We start from the raw sequence: 18,887 nt of genomic DNA on the forward strand, positions 1-18,887 counted from the left end.
GTTGCGAAACAAAAGACTTTGGCAAGAAACTTGACTCGGAGCAGAAACAATGGAGCGATTTGGATTACCTTTCGCTGCAGCCAGGCCAGTGGGATCCTCGAGATCCGTTGAGGCACAACAATGTTGCAGCGACATTTTCGCGTTGCAGCTAATCAACAATCAATTGCTGGCCATAAAGAGAGGCTGAGGCTTCATAAAACAATTAAATTTAAAAGTCTTGGCACACAATAAACTACGAGTGTGTTGCGGGTACTTCAGCAATAGACTACTGGCTGTCCCTGTCCCGGTATCTGGGTCAGCCAAGACTGGGGCTGGCTATGCCTCAGAGTCAGAGTCAGAGCCAGATGCTGACAATACATCGGGGCAGAGATTGGCAGTAATTGACGTCAACTATTATTGGGATTAACAGCTCATCATCATCATCATGATCATCATTCTAATCATCGGGGGTTCTGGGTACCAGCGATGAGGATGATGACTCAGGTGACGGCTAACTAAAGTCAAGTAAACAACAATGGATTTTCAATTGTTATTTCGAGCTGGAACAGCGGGCACCTGCTGACTCTTGACTGTTAGCTGTCAACGGCTTTCCACCAAACTGTTTAAATTAACTTAATTGCATTTAATAGACTGCCATCGAGCGTTACCTCAGCGGCGGCACTAAACAGAACACGTCTTGTATCCCACATCCAGTCGTCAAGAGAGAGAGAGGGATATATATGCATGCATGTAGTATGCAGCGACTGTTCCGGACCCGAGGCCTGTGAGGCCAGGAATTAGCATAAATGACATATCAATTAAGACGACACAAGTATCCGAGAAATGCATTAGATGCTGCAGCTTCTGCACAGCCACAGCCACAGCCACTGGGACCACAGTCCCACAGTCCCGCAGTACCTCCTCCCGGCTACCGTATGCCCGCGCAGTTGTCATTGGGGCTGGCAGAAGAGGCGCGTGAAAAATAATATATCGAGGCTTAAAACATTTCCCAATGTAACCGAGAGGCGGGCTGCAAATAACCGACAATAAATCACTTTGCACAAATGTTCAAAAACAATTTGTAAAACTGCAGACTGTAGACTGCAGAAATCTGCTGCTGTTGAAGCTGAAGTCGGAGTCGGAGTCAACACAAGTTATAAATTTTGAGCGTGGAAAAGCAGCAACAAAATCTGCGAAAAATCTGTTAAATTTTGTACACATTTGTAGCCTCACACTTTTGATGAACATGATTTGTGTTTTGTTAGACACGTTTGACAAATCGCCCAGGCTGGGTCGGTGGATAGGGGGAAGCAAGGGGGCCTGAAGATTCGTCGAAGAGAAGCCCCAGTCCCAATCGTTTAGCCTGCCACAACAAAAATTCTCAGACGCAAAAACACGACTTTTAACCACATAATTGAATTGATTGCCGAAGAAAGTTTTCTCCCAAACAATCATTAAATCGAAATCATTATCTTTCGGAAATGGCAAGAGGGCAGGGGCGGGGGGCTACATTCCAGTCACGTGCAGGATCAGCAGCCAATCGCAAGCAATCATTGGAGTACGAACATGTTGCGCCCAGCTTCATCGAACAGGGCTTAAACTTCAGTTGGCTCTAGCGGCCTAGCAACATGTTTGAGGCGAGAGCCAGGTTGTATAGAATTCTTTGATCAATTTGATCAATAACAGTTAAAATACAAGACAGAATATTTGTTCTATTTATGTAAGCTGTACGTGAATCTATACACACTTCTAATATTTTCTGCAGTAAAAGTAAAGTATATCTTATCTAGATAAGTATACAACTGGGAAATTCTGTAGATTCAAATTGCACTAATATTATTCTACACAAAATTCTAGCCGCTTTTACTTTGTTTATGCCCTATAGGTTACTTTTCAATCATTCATTCGTTCATTCATTATTCAAGCCTCACATCAGACTCGAACATGTTGGCTGCTGCCCGGCCCGGCTGTTTCGGGTGGTGTGTGAATTTTTTTCGGGCCGCTCAAACTTAAACTATAACTCGTGCGCGACGGTCGGTCGAGCGGCATACGGCATACAGCATACCATATACCATATAGGGCAATCTGGCAGATCGGGTTCGTGCAGCGATCAGCCATTAGGCAGTGCCGTACCTCCTTCCTACGACTCGAACAATCGATCGGTGTTCCTGGCTCCGTTTGTCGTTTGTCGGCTCGGCTCTTTAATTGCGTCACTAATGAGCTGCATTTATGTTAATCTCCGCACACGGGACGTCTAAGCATTTCAAGCGACACTCAACGATCCAAAGATCCAGCTATCCCCGGACTCTCCAGCATTCGGCAATTCTTCTCTTCTTTTCTTTTCTTTTCTTTTTTTTTTTTGGTAATTTTCACCTGCTGAGCCGTTTATGGTTATTGCCGCAATTCCGTTGTGACAGTCGGAGGCGCTTTATCATAAATTAAAAAATCGTGTAGTCGGACAGAGCACGGACCCCCGCACCGTCCCGCGGCCCAACTGATGGATGATGGTGCCGCCGCTGATGCCAGTTTCGGCTGTGAGTTATGGCCGGGCCAAGGCGGAGATTTGCATGAATGAAACGCACGCGCTGATAAACGAGCTGCTGCTGGCCACAACAGCACCATCAGTGCCCAGCCTTAGCCTCAGTCCCAGCTTCAGTCCCAGTCCCAGCATCATCTCGAAAACTGTTTTGTGATCCGATCTTGGTGCTCTCGCGATGACTTAATTGAAACGCCGCTGGCAGAAGCAGAAGGTGTTAATTAGCATATGAACAACTGGACAAAAAAAAAAGTTTGCCGTCTTGTGTATTTTTTGTATTTCGGTTTTTGGCTTTCGGTTTTCGTTTTTTCGATTCGGTATTGGTCACTGGCCGGCCGGTCCTCTTCCTACAAGTGTTCATTGGTGTATTGGTGTGTATTATTGACTGCTGCCGTCTGCGTTTTCGGATCATTAATAACAACCAGACATTGAGGCATTAGTTTACAGCCAATAGAATTTCCGTATCGGTTCGGTTCGGTTCTGTTCGTTTTGGTTTCCTATGGCAGTGGTTAACGAGTAAAGCGGAGCCATAGGAACTGCTGCGCTCGAATAACAGCAGCATCAGCAAAAGGAACGGACTCCAGGCCCCATCTGGGGAATCGGAATCGAGACTCTCAGTGCGAATGGGATATGATGATAGTGGCAATTGTTGCGCCTGTATTTGTGTTGTGTGCCGCCTCGGATCGATCTGCATCGTCATGTGGAAAACGCATAACAAGCTCTTAATCTACATACTCTGGATTATGGAAATAAGGTATAGTAGCTCCCATAATCGGTGTGCCCCTGCCAATGGTGTTGGCCATGGCCATTAGCTTTTACTGCCTAACAATTCTTTGGATTCGTGTGGCAGTTGGTTGGGCTTTAGCCTTTTTATCGCTGACAGATCTGCTCGGGTTGACAACTCTTTCGTGCCGTGGCGTGGCGTCCTTCCTATCGCGCACATCGCTGGACACGATCGCTAATTTTTATCTGCAAAAACCACAGCGAGATGTACGGGATGTACATATGTAAATTGTTATTCCTTATCGAACGCCCAAACAGTGTACGCCTCAATTCACAGTCCTCAAGACTCGTGGTGTGCTCGCTCGGCTCCTAGAGCCTATTCTATGGTTGGAAAAATGACGGCAGGCGTTGCCATAAATCGGTCGGACGACTGTAAGTGCTGGAGGCGGGGGGTAGGGTGGGAAGAAAACGCGCTGGAAAAAATCTCATTAAAATTGGCAATTAAATGGCAGGCAGCAACTAAAACACAAAACTGACAGAAAGACAGCCGACTCGTCATCAAGGCGACTGCCATTTGTACCAAATACAGCGGAATACAGCGGAGGAGCACCACTATCCGCGGTACGGAAGGCGGCATTGTGGGGAGGGGCTGGTGAGGATGGTGAGGAGGAGGAGCATCAACGACAACTTGAAATCAATTTTTGCCATAAACTCATCAACGTTGCCTTGTCCATGTACATGTGTATGTATGTGTGTGTGTGTCTGTCCGTATCTGTGGCTGTTCCGACTGCTATCTAATTGCCCCGATGCAGTTGCAACTGCAATGAGTGGAGTGTATCTTTAAGATACGCGGCTCCACTTCTCTCTCTCTCTTCTCCATCCTTGTGGCAGTGGGCTGGACTGGACTGGTGGGCCGACGCGATGAGACGCTGAGGTCTCCAGCTTGAGCCTGTGCACACAATGAATGCCAGAGAGCTTCAGCAACGCCGACCAGGCCTTGGCCCAGAGCTTGAACCAAGCCAAGAGACCAACGAAACAAAAATTGAGAAAAGGGTCTTAACCCAGAAATTCTTAGCTCATGTAATTGAGGTTACTGCAATTTTAAGGCGCATGCCTCCGCACCAAGCAGGAAACAACTTCCAGCTGCAGCCCCAACTCCCTCCACAACTCCGCTCCCCAGCCATATCCCGATCCACATCTCCTGCTCTGCTCTGCTCTGCTCTGCTCTCGTACATGGACAATTGGAACGCATGAACGTGCAGACAAACGCTCAAATTGCGATCAAGATCACTCTGTGTGCTGAGACTTGTTGGCCAACCCCGTTGCATTTACAAGCCCAAAATGGCATAAACTCTTGTTGCAAGTTGCCAGTTGCCAGTTGTCGGTTGCCTGTTGCCAATTTCCCAGGGCAACCTGCAGAGCTGTGCGGGAGCCGTCGGCGGCAGCGGCAGCGGCCACGGCAACGGCAAAGGTGGTCGAGGAATCTTTTCTGTGGCTACAGTGGAGTTGGTGGAGTTCTTTTTACTACTCGTATATCGTATATGCAGTCGTAGCTCTGGCTATGGATGAGTGATCGACTGCAAACCTCAAAGCACAAACAAAACTATCTGCCGTTGATCTGTTTGTCTGTTTGTCTGGGCCGTGATGGCAAGGGCGGCCGCAAGAGCCGCAAGAGCCGCAGGAGGAGAGCGAGGAGAGAGAGAGCCGGATGGCTGAGTGGCCATTCGACCACTTGGTCTCTGCCAATTGTCCATGACGAACGATCCGTTTTGGCTTTTACCTGTTACATGGACACGGCAAACATACACTGAGCAAAACAATCGTAGGCAAACAAAGCGAGTGGAGGGAGTGGTTGGGTTGCCTGCTCTGCTTTTTGCCCGTTGGAGTCAAGTCGCTGCCTCTTCAGAGTTCACTCCATGCTCGGGTTACCCTCTGAGTAAGGGGAAAGCGCAGACTGGCCACCGGCTGACTCTAATAGGCCGTATTGTATTTCGGTTCTTCGCTCTGGTTTCATTCTAAATCATTTCCTATAGTTGTATTTATTGTATTTCTTCCCTATTCCCCATATACATATATATATATTATTGTGAAATCAAAACACACGGATCCGTATGTTTGTATTACTTCTCCAGAACTCTCTCTTAATTCTCTCCAATTTCTGTCAGTGCACCTACATATGTCTTTCTCTGGTCAATTACGTCGTCGTTTTTGTGGCCAGGATGGGCTGCAATTGTTGCTGGCCGTTTGTCTGACCGTGGCAGCGACATTTTTCTTGGCCATGACCATGGTCTGCTTCGCTTCAATGCTCCTTTAGGCCGCACGCCGCTCGCCACTGCCACTGCCACTGCCACTCTCCTCCTTCTCTCTCTCTCTGCAGCCACCCATCCGCTGCGCTTCTTGGTCTTGGAATATTTGTATTTTATTGATGGCATGTTGAACAGCCTTTATGGGTTTTCGGTTTGTTCGTTGCACCCTCCCCTCCCCACCCCCCCCTCCGCCCACATTCTGCCCCACCGTTGACCACTCCCTCCCGGCACCGCCCACTTTACATGCAGCTGTAGAGCAAAGTTGCTGCTTTTATCAGCGCCACAAAACTTTCAAATGCCCCAATGGAGAGGGAGACAGATGGAAGACTGCGGACCCAGGGCATTGCATTGTTTTGTCTGGATTAAAGCGCCTTTGTTGCTTCCGCCTCCAATTGGTGCCAAAAGGAGCCATAGGAGATGGGGGGCGGGGGGCGTGGACACAGCGTGGTAGGCGGCAGGGCCATGCAGGTCCAAGGAGAGCCATGAACATGTCAGCAAGCCATGTAATTACCGGCGAGAGCGCCAGTCATATTTTTCTGCCTGCTCTTGGAGGCGCTACTGGTGTAGTACTCGCACCACAACCGCCTTCGCTGGAGTCCCTGTCCCTGTCCCGGTCCCGGTCCCAGTCCCCTGTCCCACTGCCAGGCCTCGACACAGCGGTGGGTCGAAACTATGCAGCGGACTAGATTCGCACAATTATGACAGGGCCCTAACCAGATCGACTCGGGCGCAGCCAGCGTATGCGGCAGTCGAGGATCGCCGGGCCAGTGTCTGGCCTGTACAGTGGAAAGGGAAGGGAAGAGGAGATCGTGTTCGGGTTCGGGTTCGGGCTTCTACGCCTGCGCGTGAAAATATTAAAGTCATATTTTTATGAGGCTCCAAAGTGCGCATTAAGTCGGTCTCTCGGTCTCTCTTTTGGGGCTGTGCTGTTGGCTGGCGTTGCTGTTGGCCAGTTACGAGTATTGAATCGCTCTGTGTTCGGGCATTTATGCTTTGGCCAGCCAGCACATAAGTGGCCTATCTCCCCCGTCCCCGGGCCTAGTCCAGCTCCGTTCCAGCTGCCGGCGTTGAGTTATGCGCTTGGCTTAATCCATTTTTAATGATTCCGCGTTGTCGTGGCAAATATTTTTGTGCAAATTACTGGCTGAGGAATCACCAATTTGTTGCAGAGCAGAAGCCATAAGACTGTCAATGGAACTAGTTTCATTTTTCTTAATGCGAAACTCTATTTGGGATGCTCGTAGATGGAGAGAGAGTCTCGTATGTGGTGGGAAAGGCTGTGGCTGTGGCCGAGGCGGAGGCGGAGGCGGAAATGGTATCAAGTTCATGACAGGTCCTTGCTCTCACGCAGCAGAAAGGGTCACGAAACGAAGGCAGAACCCCGAACCGTGCTCGATATAGAACCAGAGATAAAACTACGAGTAAAAAAGTGAAGCAGTCTAAGGACAAAAAAACAGAGAAAGGGATCCGCGAAACAAAGCACAAATCAAGCACACACACGTGACTTGGACTCTTCAAGAGGATGGAGATCATTAAAGGGGATGGAGATGGAGATGGGGATGGGTTGGGCAGGGCCAGGGCCAGGGAACGGCGGAAGGTAATGGCGATGATGATGATGGTGATGAAATTGTCGGCGTTGACATGCAACAGGCGGAGGCAGCCGCAACGGCAGTGGCAGCGGCAGAGGCAGGCAAATAAAGCAGCTAAAAACAAAAGGGTTGAGGAGAGATGGTTGCCTTGATTGTTCGTTCGGCTGTTCGGAGGTTGGGAGTTGTTATAGAAGAAGGGCAGGGCACAGGGAAGGGGGGCATGACGGTCACGCTGAGCGAACGCACGTAAAAGCTATTGACTGACTGACTGACTGACTGACAGTCAGAACGGATGCACCGACAGATTGATCAGCTTGTTTTCGGGCCAACTAAAAGTTGAAGGTTTGTGGTTGGGGGCCCTTCGCCCAGGCCAGGCCAGCCCAGGCAGCCAGTTACCAGGTCGTGCCGGTTAAGCGAGCCTAATTATTAGTTTTGCCACCAATTTTCATCGTTCATCGATCGTCCCGGTTCGTTCAAGTCATGTTAACAGCATGTTTAACAAGCCAACAACAACAACATCAACATGAACAAGACAGAAAGGATAGAAGGGGCGGGTCGACAGCTGAAATACCCTGGTATATTATATACCACATCCTGGGTATATCAAAGGGGTATTTGGTATACCTCTGGAAGGGCATAACATCAACAAAGTCGATCAACCCGCGTCGATCAACGTACACAATCGATCGGCTAAAGGTTCGTTTAGGTCTGGGGGGAGAAGACGACTCTTCCGTGCTCTTCTGCGGTTGGTAAAATGTGTAATTTTCTGTAAATTGATTTAATTGCCGCAATTAAAAATGTCTTGTAAGAGTTGGAGCTGCAATGCTGGAGACACCGGAGTGGCAGGCAGCGAAAGCAATTTACATTTGTATACAGATGTGGCACGGCCATGTGGCAACCAGTCGGACCTGGAGTTGTGCCCACCCAATTGTTTTTTTGGCCCGAGGATGTGTTTGGCATGGCAACAATCCCAGTTTCGGCCGACCCACTTCCCCCGTCCACCGGTGCGGACAAAAGGCGATCGATCTACGACTTGATTATGGTACCAGCTGTTTGATGCTGATTGGTTTGGCAGCCGCAAATCGACAGGTTAGACAGTTGGACACGTCTCAACAGTGGGCCGGAGAGTAGGCTGCGAGAAAGGAGAGAGAGAGAGAGAGAGAGAGAGTGGGAGTGGGAGTGGGAGACGCCCCCACCTGGCTATTGGGCTCCGACTCTGACTCCGACTCTGGCAATTTGCAACTCATTGTCAAAACTCATTAATCCCATTTGCCATTTCTGACGGTTAGCATTAATTTGGCCATTTAACTCAACAACTGAGATCAGCTATGCGGAGATCAACGTGGCTCAAACGGAGTTGAGTTGATTGGACACTCCATCGAGTCACGATGGCTGCTTGCCCGAGCCTGAGCTTCTCCTGCATCTCCATCTCCATCGCCATCTCTATATCCATATCCATGTAATTATGGCTAATAATACAGCTGGCGGCAAAGATTTGACTAAAACTGACAGAATAACGCCCCGTAAGACCCCTCTGCACTGGCAGCCCTCCCACAGCCACAGCCACCTGCCAGAGTCAGCAAACAACTGCAACGCATTAATCTTGGCCAGACTCGACTTGGCCTGGCTTTAATACGTTTGTCTTCGATTGGCCGAGATGTGGGGCTGAAGCCTCCATTGGCAAACGAAATGGAAAATGAAAATGAATATCGAGCCCCAGCTCCAGTGCTGGCGGCGATTTCTGTGCACGACTTTTCAGCCATTGCCAATCGAACGATCCCAGCAGCGATCCGAGCGATCGATGGAACGACCGAACGAACGATCGATCGGCGTTTGTTTGTAATATTTTATTCGATGTCGCTTGGTGGTCTACAGGGTGTTATTTATGGTTCTGTTTGCTTTGATTTCTCGTCAGATTAGTGTCCAGCTTTACATCCGCCATGCTCTGTGGCCGCATTCCGGGCCTGACCTTGCCGCAGCGCCAGCTGTGCGGAGAGATGCCGGACGCCCTGATCGCCCTGGGCGAGGGCCACCAGCTGGGGGCCCAGGAGTGCCAGCAGCAGTTTCGGGGCCACCGCTGGAACTGCTCGGAGGTGTGGCAGCGTAATGTCTTCGCCCATGTCATACCCATTGGTGAGTATGCAAGCAAAACCCCATTCGATAGCCCTCTAATCTAATCCTTGCACAGCATCGCGAGAGGCTGCCTATACGTATGCCATAGCTAGTGCTGGAGCCGCCTATGCAGTCACCGCTGCCTGTGCCCGCGGGAACATCTCCACCTGCGGCTGCGATGTGCGGCACAAAGCTGTCCCCTCCGCGGATGGCGTTCCAGCAGAGCCCTGGAAATGGGGCGGCTGTTCCGCGGATGTGGACTTTGGCATGAGATATGCGCGCAAGTTCATCGATGCCCGTGAGCTGGAGCGCGATGCCCGCACGCTGATGAATCTCCACAACAACAGAGCCGGGCGAACGGTGCGTATGCGGGATATTATCATCTGTGGGCTGTCCCTTAATGACTCTCCGTTCTCGTCCCCATCAGCTGGTGAAGAAACTTCTTCGCACGGACTGCAAGTGCCATGGCGTGAGCGGCTCCTGCGTGATGAAGACCTGCTGGAAGAGCCTGCCACCGTTCCGCCTGATCGGCGACAAGCTCATGCAGAAATATCATAAAGCCAAAACTGTTCAAGCCGTTCGAGGCAAACGTGGACTGAGACTAGTAATAAGCAGGTGAGTGAGTCAACAGCTGGATCGCAAGTTTAGCCAGAAAGATTTTGAGCCCAGAAAGCAAAACAACTCCGTACACTATTGAAAATTCATTTCACGAACTCTTTCGCCTCTCTTTGCCGAGCAGAAAGAAGCATGGCAGTGCCGGAGCCCGCCCCCCGAAGCCTGCTTTGGTGTGGCCAAAACGCATGGAGCTGATCTACCTGGAGGCGTCGCCAAACTACTGTGAGCGCAGCCTTCAGACGGGCACCCTTGGCACGGCGGGTCGTCTCTGTCAGCGGAATGGACACGGAGCACAGAGCTGTGACCTGTTGTGCTGTGGGCGTGGCCATAACACGCAGCACATCCGACGCAGCAAGCAGTGCCGCTGCCAGTTCCGATGGTGCTGCCAGGTGGAGTGCGAGCTGTGCGACGAGAGCTACGAGGAGTTCACCTGTAAATAGTGGCAGACCCGCACGGACCCACAAGGACACACACTCAATGTTGATGGGACTAGGATTAGGTCATAACAAATGCGTTAATTAAGTATTATCAGAAATGTATTACACTCACACCCACACCCACACAGGAAAAACACACGCAGACACATTCCAGATTACAATAAAACCATTTAACATCAACATAGAATCGCTATTTAGAGGCGCTTCTCTTTTTGTTTTTCGGTAAGGTCACAAGAATTTATGGCAAAGCAGCTGGAAGCAAATTACTGATCAACTGTAGGCCTGCCGGAAAATTCAATGGAATCCTGCGCAGCAAGATCGCGGCCTAAACATTGTCACATTGTTGAAGCAGAGCAACAAGCGCCATAGTAATTGAAGTTCTGTTCCAGCTCGAAATAAAAGATTTATGACCTTAGGGTAATCATAGTATTGGATTTATTCATCGAATTCGTTATTGGACTCATCGTTGGTGCTGTCGTCATTGCTCTGGTTTGCATCGTCAGACTGCATTTGGATCTGCATCGTGTCCAATAGGGATTTCAAAAGACGTCTATTCAGATGATCCGTTTGGGTTAGTTCACGGGCGGCCTGGTGTGGGGCGTCTGTGTCGGTTGGCACCGGGTTGGTAGCGGGTGCTGGTGTCGAAGCCATGACATCAATATGTTCCAAAACGGGCATATTTCGGGTTATAAACACCAGTTTCTTTTTGTTTTTCTTTATGACACACACTAAGTGTGACCGCGGACCTACCGATCAAATATACCATCTTATCCCTCAGAAATATACTGCTATATATTCGGTATCGGTATTTTAAATGTGATATTCTTCTAAATGATTTTTACATTCATTCTACATATATTGCCAAGGTGTGTCACAAAACCACTAACCATACAGTATATAGATGTGCCAGGGTTTCGGTGTACGGTCCCAGGTCTTTGACTCTGGGACCGACGGCGTTCGGCACTGGGACCGACCGTATTTGGCTAATGACGTGTCACGAGCCAGCTTTTCTTAGCAAGCAATTATAATTTTTCCGTTTCATATCAGTCAGCTTTTGTCAGCGAGCAATTATAATTTTTCGTACTTTTGTTCTTTCATATCAGTCAGCTGTTGTCAATGAGCAATTAAAACATTTTTTTTGGTTTTTTTTATATTTAATTACATTTTTAAATTTGTTCTAGATTTTCCCTAAATTTTTACATATTAATTAATTAATCCTAAATTTGTACATTTTTCCTAAATTTTAAAGTTTTTTCGGTATATTCTGAGGGCGTCAAGCGGTATATTTTATGGATAAATTCGCGGTCACACTGCTAACAAGCTCTGATCAAAATCTCCCGCTCGAATTTAATTGTAAATAAGATTGAAAATGTTTGAGCCTGAAACGGAAGACATGCTGCCGCGCTCAGCGCCCAGACCCAGTGCACCAGCACCATTGGGTCTCACCGGTCAAATTGTCAGGCCAACTGTGCCGGAAGTTTCAATATTGTTCGGAGAATCACCATCGCAACCGCAGCCCGAACCGACCCCGCAGCAACCAGCGTCAGAGCCACGGCCCAGCTTCGCCTCATGGAAGAAGCAAATGCTGCCCCGAGTCAACTTTTCGCCGATTCTGGCTACGGAACTTGGCCCGCGGCCGGTCCAAGCCATCAACAATTTTCCGAGCAGCCCCTCCGCTTCATCTAATGAATATTTTATTACTCCTCGAGAGCGGACTTACGCAAACGAGGTCCCATCGAGTAAATATCAGACATCTAGTCAGTCTGGTGCAGGTTACGCAGAGCCAGTGAGGCAGTACCATCAGGCGATGCGTCCACCCGTCCAGGCATCAACGGATGTGCTCACGATTTGTGCTGGAACGCAAACAGAAGCTGTACATATATCGCCCTCCCAAACGTCGTTGCCGTCCGTTGTGTACTCGGACATCGACTTGAGCAATTTGGTCAATAAGAATGACCTTGCCAAAGTAGTTGATCTTCTAGAGTCCATGCATCAGGAGCAGCAACAGTTGAGAAGCCTCTGCGAGTCGTTACTGCAGGGGCAACAAGCGAGTGCAGGTTCCAGCTCAAAGCCTTGCAGGGCAATTGCCTCCCAGTGTGATATTTTAACGACTAGCAACAGTGAGTAAAGCAAACGAAAAGAAACCCTTACTAAAACCCCTTTAAACAACCTACAGCAAAGCGGATAGCACCTGTTATTCATGATTACATAGTAGAAGAGGACGAGCCTTTGCCTGCACCACACGCGCTGGGTCTGCCACAATTCCAGTCGCCTCGGTCCACACCACCAAGAGCCCAGTCGACTGAATACCGTGCCAACACACCTAAGACTACGCGACTACCACCCACCGGTGTGGCGTCCAAGCCGAATACGGAGAAGAGCATGGTCATGAAGGAACTCGCCCGAAAATACTTGCGACAGCCCGTCGACGAGCTGATGCATGAAATGCGCTTGTCCCCGTCGCCTGCGGATGTTACTTGCATTCAGAAATCACCGCATGCGGAACCCCTTCGGCAGATAGACAACCTAGTCCACGCACAGAGTCCCAACGACATGTCGAATGCATCGTACAAGTATCTTAAAAAATATCGCCTACTACCGGAAGAGCAATTGGAGTATGGAGCTCATGAACACGTGCCAAATCCATCGCCCTTCAGGGGGGGGCGTGCGGCTTCCGCATCCCCCCAGATGCAGCTTGATCTTGATAATATTAGGAATCAGCCAAAGCTGCTGTAAGCCGAAGATCAATGCCATTGTCATTAGTAACGCACTTTTGTTTTGTTATGCATGCACAAGTCCCATCTTCGTCTTGTGTGGAAATATAGTTCATTACACAGTTGACATACATATAACAGACACAATCCAAGAATAAACTAACGAGGGGCGAATACAGAAACGATAGTAGGACATACTATAAAAGACACAATAAGTAGACGCTGAATGAGCCCGACTGGTGCGGGTACATTCAAACACGTATGTATGTAGTATAAGGTTTAGCGCAAGACCAACTGCATCTCGGACGCCGACTGCAACAGCACCTTCAATCCCTGCATGAAGCCTGCACACTGCGCAAAGTCCGTGCCGAATGCGATACGTGTGTGTATTTCCAGGGCATTGGCGTAGTCGGATATTTGAATGTACTGTATTATTTGATTCAGATATTGCACGGTGGTGGGTGTGAGCTGACATGAGAAACGTAAAGATAGTTAGCAAATGCGAATCTCGTCATCGATGGCCGAGTCTTACCTTTCCATCGCGTAAGCAATCATAGAGATTTTCCAACCGTTTGACGACATCCACAAACTTGCGTTTGGTGCGCTGTTATTGAGAAGAATATCAATAGAGTTTGCCATAAAATATATGCTATATTCCGTGTCCATTTACCGGATCATTGGTTGCGCTCAAGCAACGGTTCTTCAGCTCCTCCAGTACCGTCTGCAAGTAGATGTATTCCTCTGGTAGTGGTGGCTTCTCCTTTGGCACCTCTGGCTGGCGCTGTTGCTGAATGGGTGCTGGCTGTTCGGTGTATCCAATGGTCTGCTGCTGCTGTTGGCCCTGCCAGTTCTGCTGCTGAGGTGGCCCCTGGTTGGGAATCACCTGTTGTTGCGGCTGGAGGTATGACTGCTGTTGCTGCTGTGGATTGTTGTTGAATGCAGCTGGATTATAGTACGCGTTGCTTGCCCCGCCAGCGGGTGGCGCATTCTACAAGGGTGAGTCACAATTAAAATACATCTTCTTGGTGCTACTTTGCTGCATCTTACCTGATATTGAGCAGGATCCATATAACCGTTCTGGTTTTGATTGGGATCGACAGGGAAAATCGGATGAAATATGGGCGCAGCACTAGGCTCTGCGACTGGCTTCGGCTTTGGCTGCAGAAATTGAACAATGATTACAATAATACTCAGACATGTCTGTTGGAGTGGCTGACTATGGCTCTTACCGCACGAGATGATTTCAATGCGGGTGGATCGTTCCAGCCTGGTGGCGGTGTGGGATTGCGCTGTACATTCTGTATAATAGGTGTCTGAGCAGCTTGAGGCATTGTCTCAATGGGATTTACACCCGGTAAGTAGGAGTTTTGCTGGGCTCCGGAGAATGGCGTGGCATTGTACCCTTGGCCTGACGACAGAGGATTGGTGTTGAATGCGTTGCTATTGTATGTGGGCACGCTGGCCGGTTGTGGAAGAGCTCCAGGTCCTGCTGCTCCCGTGAAAGGAGCTGCGGATGGGGCTGGGGCAGGAACTGGATTGTATGGCATGCCATAGGCACTTGTGGGAGCTGCTACAGATGGATCCAAAACATATTTTGAGCGCGCATGTAGACCTAATCCACCAGACGGGCCACTTGACGATGGTGGAGGCCCTCCCGAGGAGCTGGCATTGCTGAGAGGCCGCGGTGGGTGGGCCGGAAGTTCTTGCTTAACTGGTTGTGGATTAAATATCTGTGGGGCCGGCTGGGCCGCTGGATACGTTGCTGGTGCGGGTGGCGCGGGCGTAGGCCAGCCAGTGTTGGCGGGGTTTCCATACTGATTGGCTGGTTGGCCATAGGACATTGGAGCCACAGGAGGCTGCTGTGAGAAGGAGCCTCTACCCCGTTGCTGTGGGCCAGGGTAGCCAAATGGAGCAGGAGCTGCAGCTGCTTGCGGCTGGGTATGCTCCAAATTGACGGCGTTGTTGATTCGATCCCGTAGACCATGCAAAATTTCATTTTCACACGTTGCTCCACCACCCAACGTTGTTATGTATTGGAGAGCTGCCGTGAGGGCTCCTTGGGAAGCCAAAAGGCCGCCATATTCAGTGAGGAAGCCAGCAAAGCGACCAGCCAAGTCCACGGAGATGCCCTGCTGTTCGAGCGACTTGCACATAAGCATCACAACCTCGGCCAGGTCCTGCAGCTCGTTGGTATTCAGCTTGTAGCTCTGACTCTGCTGCTCCAGCTGCTTCAAGTGATACCAGGCGCTCACCAACTTGTCAATGCTCCCCGCACAGATGTAGCACAGCATGGCGTTGCGCGTAAACTCCAAGCTGTTTGCGCATTCGTTCAACAAGCGATCTCCCAGGCGTTCACAGATGTCAACCACTTTGCGCTCGCTGTGCTTGAGGGCAGCCACCAGGGCTTCCTTCCACGACTCAACCGTGCAGCGGTTGACAAAGTCAAGCCAATCCCGGGTAACCAAGGCCGAGATCACGTGCGACAGCTCGCTCTTCTGCTGCACTAGGTACCGGGTTTGGGTTCGAGTGAGGGTATCAATGCCGGCCGTCGAGGCTATGATGAGGGCCTCCGGAATGCGCTGGGCTTCAAGACACAGCTCCACTGCAGCCTCGATGTTGCCGGTTAGTATTGCCTCGGCAATTAAGCTGTCAGAGTCTGCGAATATAAAATCAGTTAGCAATCAAGCAGCTAGCCAATGGCTAAATAAGTTGAGTGAGTCCACTTACGTTCCCCGCTGGGCACTTTGAACTGGGGCCTCGAAAGCGTAGCATAGTCGTTATTTTGAGAATCGGTTCCATTTCCATCAAATTTATGGTCCAATGTTGCCTATACATACATATATAAACAAAGAAGAACAAAAATTGAGATGAGGCTATGATTTCATCGAAGTTTGTGCACCATTTAGCTGCATTTGCTCTTTCTGTTTCTGCTCCCGATTCTTTCTAATCAATTTACAATTCTTTCGTAATCTTAAATCTTTAGTCTTACCGAATTATCGGTGCTATAATTTGTACTCTGATCGCACTCAACTTCAGAAGAGTCGCTCTACAGCACAGCATGGCATAGCCCCGCGATGTTTGGCAATGCATGGAGTATGTTATCGAATAGAAATAAGTATACAGAGCAAGATGAGCATATGTACGTGGAGATGTTGATAGTGCGTGCGTAGCACAATGTTGCTGTTGTTGGGAATGTCGTGGAACTGATAAGGTGTTGTCGCGCCACATAGTGGCGGAAACTTACATGGGTGAGTGTGGAAATGCGGGTCGTGAGTGTATCCACATCCGATTGCGAGTTCGTCTCAGTTTCCTTGATAAACTTGCTGAACTTGGCATCAACGTCATCTTTGTTATAGCCTAACGAGAAAGAAACTGCCAATTAACATGAACTAACATGTCTCATCGTGACCGCACATACCCAAGAGATTGAGCATTTCCTCCTTCGGGTTCAGCTCAAAGTTGGCCTTGATGAAGTACCAAAGGTATCGACCGTGCTGGTCCGGTGTGTCATCTGCCCGCTGTCGACAATAATCTGCGTAATTGGCATCGGCCAACGAGCGTTCCAAGGCATTGGCACGTTCCACGAGAGCGGCTTCGGTAGTTAACTGCGATACCTTCACCGTCTTGGAGGTACCATCGAAGCTGACCAGCTTCCCACCAAACTGTGGACAGCGAAATAACTCAAACATATAGAAAGGTTCACACATGTTGAAGAGAAACTTACCCCAAAGGCAACGCCACAGGGGCGCTTCATCCACTTGGGGGCGTGCGTCAGGTCATGGTAAACCACTTGCGTGGCCTGCTGAGGAATGGGCTCTTGGGCAAACTGATCCATTCCCGGGAAGGAGTCTGCAATCTTGTTGGCCGTCTGCACTAGATGGTGGGTGCCTCCATGGAGGGAATATATAGACACGGCCCCTTCCAAGCTGGCACTGGCAATTAGCGCCGGATTGCGTGGACAGAACTGCACATCGGAGTACCAGGATGACGTGGTGGCCACTTCCGAGAGAATTTCACCTTCGGGTATTTTAGTGTTCGGATTCCAGCAGTATATGCGATTGTCCTTGCCGCAGGACACCATTAGGTCGTTGTCCTGCAGGCACCACGACATGCCCAGCACTCCGCGTTCGTGGATTTGATATGTTTTCGCCGGGGCGGTGGCATACCTCAAGTCCCACAGCTGCACAACCGGCGCCTGGTCATCTTCCGAGGCGAGCCACACCTGAGTCGCTGCCTCTGGATGCCACTCGATGGCATGCCATCGCACACGAGATTGCGAATCAGAGAGCTTAATGATCTGCTGGCTCTTGCGCAGATCCCAGATAACGCAGCGTGTGCTGAAAACAGAGGCCAAAATGTGCTGCACTTGTCGATTCCAGGCAACATTTTTGACGTCCTCCAGTGGCTGGGTCTTGGCGCCCGGGTTCATGTGCGTGGCTGGGTTGTTGAGGTCCCAAATAAAAATCTCCGATTCGGAAGCACACGAGGCGAGCAGATTGTTTTGGAATGGATTGAAGTCCAATCCGCTAACAGCCCCAGTGTGCTTATCTTGACGAGCCAGCAGGGGCTCCTCGTTGCCATTGGCGAGCAGCTTGGCAGCCGAATAAATATTGATCTCTCCCGCTTCACAGCCGCCCACAATGAGGCCGCTTGGATGCGGTCCTATGGGACTCCATATAAGTTTCTGGAACCTGCAAACGAAGCCGGGTTAAATTGAATCGCATGAATGAATGAATACGAATACAATATCCAAAACTCACTTGTACTGGCTGGCCACGCTGGCCTTAAGCTCCAGATCGTAGGTTGCATCACTGAAGTTTGGCGAGTATATTTCCAAGGTGGAGTTTGCATTCGAATCAAACTGCTGGGCAGCCGTGCCGGCAGCCAAGAATATTTGCTGCTGCTGTGCCGGAGACCAAGCAATGTTCACCGTCTTCTGCAGTTCCTTGATTTTCATTTTGCAAATGTGTTGGTGCTGTAATAGAAGTAACAATAAATATTTTCGAAGAGTTTTTACTTTTCTTGGGCTGCTGCTGCCTCTTCCAAACGAAATTGTGTCACGTCCCGTCCAATTGGAGTGCGCCCCGTCATCACTTTTTCTTGCTGCCTATGTGGCCGCAACTCTGGACTCTCGACAGCGTCAAATGTTTTATATGGCAAAACTCACTTGGAATTGTAATTACAATTAACATTCGCCAACACTATTAGCCACTTTAAATTGTTATTCTGTTTTTAATTGGAATCTGTGGATTTTAAGAACAGTAGGGCAGGCAGTGTGACCACGGACCGCGATAAAATACACGCTCCGGCCAAAAAATAAATACCATTTCAGTTTGGAGAAATACCATTTAAATACCATACCATAAAAAACCAGGACAGTCCGGCGATTAAACGATACTTAACCCACTTAACACCCCTCTACTTAAATAGTTGAGCACCCTTTGTTAAACCGCGGAATATAATACTGTTTGTAAGGGCTCCTTGTAGCTCCATCCTCCTCTTTACTTACAAAACAAAAATGACCACCGATGTCTTTTACCTGTAATGCATATTTTACATATTAAAGTGACATAAATTTCGTCGAAATATTAAATACCCCCCTGGTCGACAATGTGATAACGTTCTATTTTATTGATTGAAATCGTATATCATGATTTTGATATTTAGTTTAATATTACTAGCTAGTTGGCCCTCTCAGCCCTAAACAAATAATTTTATCCGATAGATATATCAATTTTCTACAAGATTGGCTAGTTTTCAGAAGTCCTTTTTATTGCATTGTTGCATAAAAGGGTTCAAACAAAAAAGCGCTCTCTTCACCTCGGAAAAGAGAGAAAATTTTGAAAAACCACCAAGAAACCACCACGCTCACGAAC

At 49.1% G+C, this 18,887-nt stretch overlaps 4 protein-coding genes across 5 annotated transcripts; 2 read left to right on the forward strand and 2 right to left on the reverse strand.

Moving 5' to 3' along the window:
• The first annotated feature begins 1,998 nt into the window (after positions 1–1,998).
• On the forward strand, positions 1,999–10,483 carry LOC111080258 (protein Wnt-2). 2 transcript variants are annotated; one of them, XM_022375746.2, is made up of 5 exons: positions 1,999–3,269; positions 9,049–9,266; positions 9,322–9,605; positions 9,673–9,860; positions 9,985–10,483. In XM_022375746.2, the coding sequence occupies exons 1-5, from the start codon at positions 3,139–3,141 to the stop codon at positions 10,298–10,300; spliced, it is 1,137 nt and encodes a 378-aa protein (XP_022231438.1). In that variant the 5' UTR covers positions 1,999–3,138; the 3' UTR covers positions 10,301–10,483. The 2 variants fall into 2 exon arrangements, with proteins under 2 accessions (XP_022231438.1, XP_022231439.1); XM_022375747.2 differs by having other exon boundaries at positions 9,054–9,266.
• A 226-nt stretch (positions 10,484–10,709) lies between these two features.
• On the reverse strand, positions 10,710–11,042 carry LOC111080259. Its single transcript, XM_022375748.2, has one exon. It carries the CDS (start codon positions 10,973–10,975, stop codon positions 10,733–10,735), a length of 243 nt encoding a protein of 80 aa, XP_022231440.1. The 5' UTR covers positions 10,976–11,042; the 3' UTR covers positions 10,710–10,732.
• Positions 11,043–11,519: 477 nt separating this feature from the next.
• On the forward strand, positions 11,520–13,187 carry LOC111082088. The gene is made up of 2 exons (XM_022378269.2): positions 11,520–12,417; positions 12,474–13,187. Exons 1-2 carry the CDS (start codon positions 11,667–11,669, stop codon positions 13,031–13,033), a joined length of 1,311 nt encoding a protein of 436 aa, XP_022233961.2. The 5' UTR covers positions 11,520–11,666; the 3' UTR covers positions 13,034–13,187.
• LOC111080250 (protein transport protein Sec31A) lies at positions 13,067–18,307 on the reverse strand. Its single transcript, XM_022375739.2, has 11 exons — positions 18,179–18,307; positions 17,772–17,986; positions 16,736–17,702; positions 16,430–16,673; positions 16,256–16,368; positions 15,739–15,838; positions 14,241–15,667; positions 14,059–14,169; positions 13,682–13,999; positions 13,544–13,615; positions 13,067–13,479 (listed from the first exon to the last, which is right to left on the reverse strand). Exons 2-11 carry the CDS (start codon positions 17,966–17,968, stop codon positions 13,291–13,293), a joined length of 3,738 nt encoding a protein of 1,245 aa, XP_022231431.2. The 5' UTR covers positions 17,969–17,986; positions 18,179–18,307; the 3' UTR covers positions 13,067–13,290.
• Positions 18,308–18,887: the final 580 nt, after the last annotated feature.

This window comes from Drosophila obscura, unplaced genomic scaffold (assembly GCF_018151105.1).
Source record: "Drosophila obscura isolate BZ-5 IFL unplaced genomic scaffold, ASM1815110v1 contig_186, whole genome shotgun sequence".
NCBI classification, from domain to species: Eukaryota; Metazoa; Arthropoda; class Insecta; order Diptera; family Drosophilidae; genus Drosophila; species Drosophila obscura.